The sequence below is a fragment of the Oryx dammah genome, unplaced genomic scaffold (genome assembly GCF_014754425.2).
Source record: "Oryx dammah isolate SB20612 unplaced genomic scaffold, SCBI_Odam_1.1 HiC_scaffold_3, whole genome shotgun sequence".
NCBI classification, from domain to species: domain Eukaryota; kingdom Metazoa; phylum Chordata; class Mammalia; order Artiodactyla; family Bovidae; genus Oryx; species Oryx dammah.
The window spans coordinates 103,627,423-103,631,161 of NW_024070187.1; the positions used below are offsets into that span (position 1 = coordinate 103,627,423).

At 47.2% G+C, this 3,739-nt stretch overlaps 1 protein-coding gene across 1 annotated transcript in view; it reads left to right on the top strand.

The window, feature by feature from the left end:
- Nucleotides 1–1,062: 1,062 nt before the first annotated feature.
- Nucleotides 1,063–3,739, top strand: part of TMEM128 (transmembrane protein 128) — a 14,230-nt gene continuing 11,553 nt past the window's right edge. Inside the window, exons 1-2 of the mRNA XM_040238335.1 lie at nt 1,063–1,189; nt 2,713–2,854. Of these exons, the coding sequence (XP_040094269.1) occupies nt 1,093–1,189; nt 2,713–2,854 (239 nt within the window). The 5' untranslated portion in view covers nt 1,063–1,092. The remainder of the gene's footprint in view (nt 1,190–2,712; nt 2,855–3,739) is intronic.

The following is a 3,739-nucleotide window of genomic DNA, read 5'->3' on the forward strand; positions in this document are numbered from 1 at the left end:
CTATAACTTTATGTATTTGCCTTTGAAGTCTTTTTTGAAATTTTATTTATTGGCCATACTGCTGGGGCATGTAGAATCTCAGTTCCCTTACCAGGAATGGAACCCCAAGTCCCTGGCATTGGAAGGCAGTCTTAACCACTGGACTGCCAGGGAAGTCCTGTAAACAGGATTATTGATGGAGTGAAACTTGTGAATTTGTGGCAAGAGCCTTTTTCAGTTTATGAGCATGACTGATGGGAAATGGTGGGTTCCTGGCCAAATACCATGTACATGAGTTTGAGCAAACTCCAGGAGACAGTGAAGGACAGAGGAGCCTGACATACTGCAATCCGTGGGGTCGCAAGGAGTCGGACACGACTTAGTGACTGAACAACCACCGGTTTAGCTTCCACGATCCTGGCTGGGGGCAATTTCTCACAAAAGTCCTAAGAAGGGAGCTAACACAAACCACACACAGGTGCTTCATATTTAAACCCCCAAACATATCCATGAAGCAGGTATAATCCCCATGGTAGAGAAGAGCAAACAGGCTCAGAAAGGTTTTTATTTCTTGCCCGGAGTCCGTCCAAGCGGTCAGTGCCAGGCCCAGGCTCCACCGCAGGCTCCCGGCCCCGGCCCAGCGGTCCTTCCCTCCTCCTGGGCGTTCTCCAACCCTTTCAAGTCTAGCTGGGCGATTCCTGCGGAGGAGGAAAGAAGCTGACGGGCTGAGACGCTATTGGCACAGGGGAGCCACGGAGGGCTCCGGATGCAGAGAGCGGGACGCAGCCAAGTACCAAGGCAGAGACCGACAGTCCCGCCCACGCGCATCCGCCGGCCACTAAGTTTGATCCTTCTGGGCTTCCGTAGCTAGGAATAAACGGAGCGTGTTTCGTTTGAGAGAGGTCAACGTTTCGAAATTCAAATCCTGTTTGCAAATTGGAGCACGGAGACAGCGAAGCTAACGCTACCCTATGTTCTTACCAACTAAAACCTAGAAGACAACATAGTCTCCTCTTTTCATAGACGGGAACCGCCTCCTTCCGCCCGGATGTCGCTACAGGAAGTTCCGGTGAGGGTAACGTCACTTCCGCCCCGTTTCTGGGTGGTGCCAAGATGGATGCTCTACGGGCGCGGGAGCAGCTGCGGCGGCGGTACCTGTTCCCGCCGGACGCGGAGGTCCCACTGGAACACGAGGGCTACCCCAGGCCGGGTGAGGCGCTTCCCCCGGGCACGCTTCGAGCCGCCTCGAGGTTCCCGTAGGCAAGGCGCCAGGAAACGGCCGGCCCCGCCGACCTCCCGCAGTCCCACCCATTCCGGAGGGACAGGGATTTGTTTTTATCAAGGCTTACCAAGTAGTTTTGCAAGTTAGGTGTTTAAGCATCGTAAAAGAGCGTTAGAGGTCAGGTAGCCTTCCGCATTTTCATCTCAGCTGCGCTTCAGGATTCCCTGGAGAGCTGGTTTAACACCTATGTGGCAGTATCCATTAAAATAAAAAATTTCCACTGGTTGTGTCTCTTAAGAAAAGAAGCATATTTGTAGCAGTACACAAGGACGTATGTGCATGCAAAGTGTTTCATCTCCGCATTGCTATTGCTAGTTATAGCGAACGACTGGAAGCATCTAATTGTCCGTCAGCAGGGAGCTAGTTAAATACTCTTGGATATCCGTACGTCACACAGCAGGCCGACTTTATGTACCAGTGTGGGTAATTTTCAAAGGGAGGCGCAGAACAAAGTATGATATACCACCGTGTGGGTTCAGCCCAGATAACATGCGGTGTATGCCCACCTGTAGATGCATAGAATATGCAGGAGCTCAATAGACGTTGATCCTGGTAGTTGCTTTGGGCTGGGGAACTGGGATTAAGGATCGAAAGGGATTACATCTTAGATGTTTTTTTGTCCTGTATGATGTGAAAACGTTCTGTATTTATTACCTTTAAAAAATAAACCCAGAAAATTTAATGATCAGACTTTCTGGTTTATACATTTTGAGGATGTTTCCCAGAATTTGTATTATGAGTAAGGTGCCCGGGAATTCTGATGGTCAGCTAAAGTCAGGAACCTTGCATGCATACCAGTGGTTCTCACATGAACTGGGAGAGCGGATATGTCAGTCACCTGGGGAACTTGTTAGACCCCATTGGACCCAGAGCCAGCCAGTTGTTCTTTCAGATCGGGTCCCAGGTGGAAGGAATTTGACTTGTCCATCACTAGTCTAGACAGTATGGTGTTGGAACTGTATCTCTAGTGTGACCTTTCCACTTTTGAGGTGCCTCAAAAGGTTGTGTTTGTTTAAAACAAGTAAATATGTAGTGTTTGTAAGTAGTGTTTTTGGAAAATCAAAGTCCATTTTGTGTTCTAATGTTTGTCACTTGCATTTTTCTGAATTAACAGGAATAATCACTTTCCTAGGTGATATATGAAGCACAACATGAAAATTCCTACACTACAGGATGGCATTATTTCCAAAAGACTGTTTAAGTAAATTTAGCTCCAAAATCGATTTGGTGGAAAAAAGTTGACAATACTGAACAAGTTTTATAGCAGCTCCTATTATTTCCAAAAATATAAACCTATTTTGGTGGTTTTACAGAAGAAATTGGTACTCTAATAGGAGAGAATCTGGCTGTTAGAAAGCTCTAGGAAATTATTTTATTTGACTTGAAATAGGTGTAATTTTTCCTGTGAAGCTAATGGTTACTTGATCACTTGAAATCTCCCTTATTTGCAGAAACCTCTACAGCTGTTGAGAAAAAGGAGAAACCTCTTCCAAGACTTAATATCCATTCTGGGTTCTGGATTTTGGCATCCATTGTTGTTACCTATTATGTTGACTTCTTTCAAACTGTTAAAGAAAACTTCCACACCAGTAGGTAAGAAAACTTGATGGCTCTTATTTTTTCACATTATGTTTTGTTAGACTCTTAGTAAGCACCTGCTTTCTGCCAGCCAGGGTGTCGGAGGTGCTGGTGATACAAAGTCGAAAGAGTGCACGTCCTGGGCATGTGCAACAGAGTGGACATTATTTCAGTGGGCCTTTTCAGCCTAGATGTTTTGTAGGATGAGGAAGGCAGTGAATTTAAGAAGGACCTGCTGCTGCTGCTGCTGCTAAGTCGCTTCAGTCGTGTCCAATTCTGTGCAACCCCATAAACGGCAGCCCACCAGGCTCCCCCGTCCCTGGGATTTTCCAGGCAAGGACACTGGAGTGGGTTGCCATTTCCTTCTCCAATGCATGAAAGTGAAAAGTGAAAGTGAAGTCGCTCAGTTGTGTCCGACTCTTCGCGATCCCATGGACTGCAGCCTACCAGGCTCCATCCATGGGATTTTCCAGGCAAGAGTACTGGAGTGGGGTGCCATTGCCTTCTCCGAAGAAGGACCTAATCATTTGTAAAACATGGAGAGAGAATGACTAAAGGTCTTTAGGAGATCAGATCCACAAGCCTTGGGAGGAAGGAATGAGAACTATGGTGGGTGAGAATCAGGTCTCAGAGCTCATTTTTAGAGAGTAGTTAATGGCCAGTGAGGTACATGTACAGGCTGTGATTGAGCTAGAGTTGAGTTCACTGGTGTGAGAAGTGCGGCAGGATGTCAAATAGTCCATCATTCACGTGAATTGAGATCTCTTTCAGGAGCTGATGGTGGGTGTGGGGGCGGTTGCGGGGGAAAGGTTGTTGATCACCCTCCTGAGTCTTCACTGAATGTTAGAGGGTTCTGGGGGCCCCTAGATAACAGAAAAAGGTGGGGAGGTGTTGGTGAGC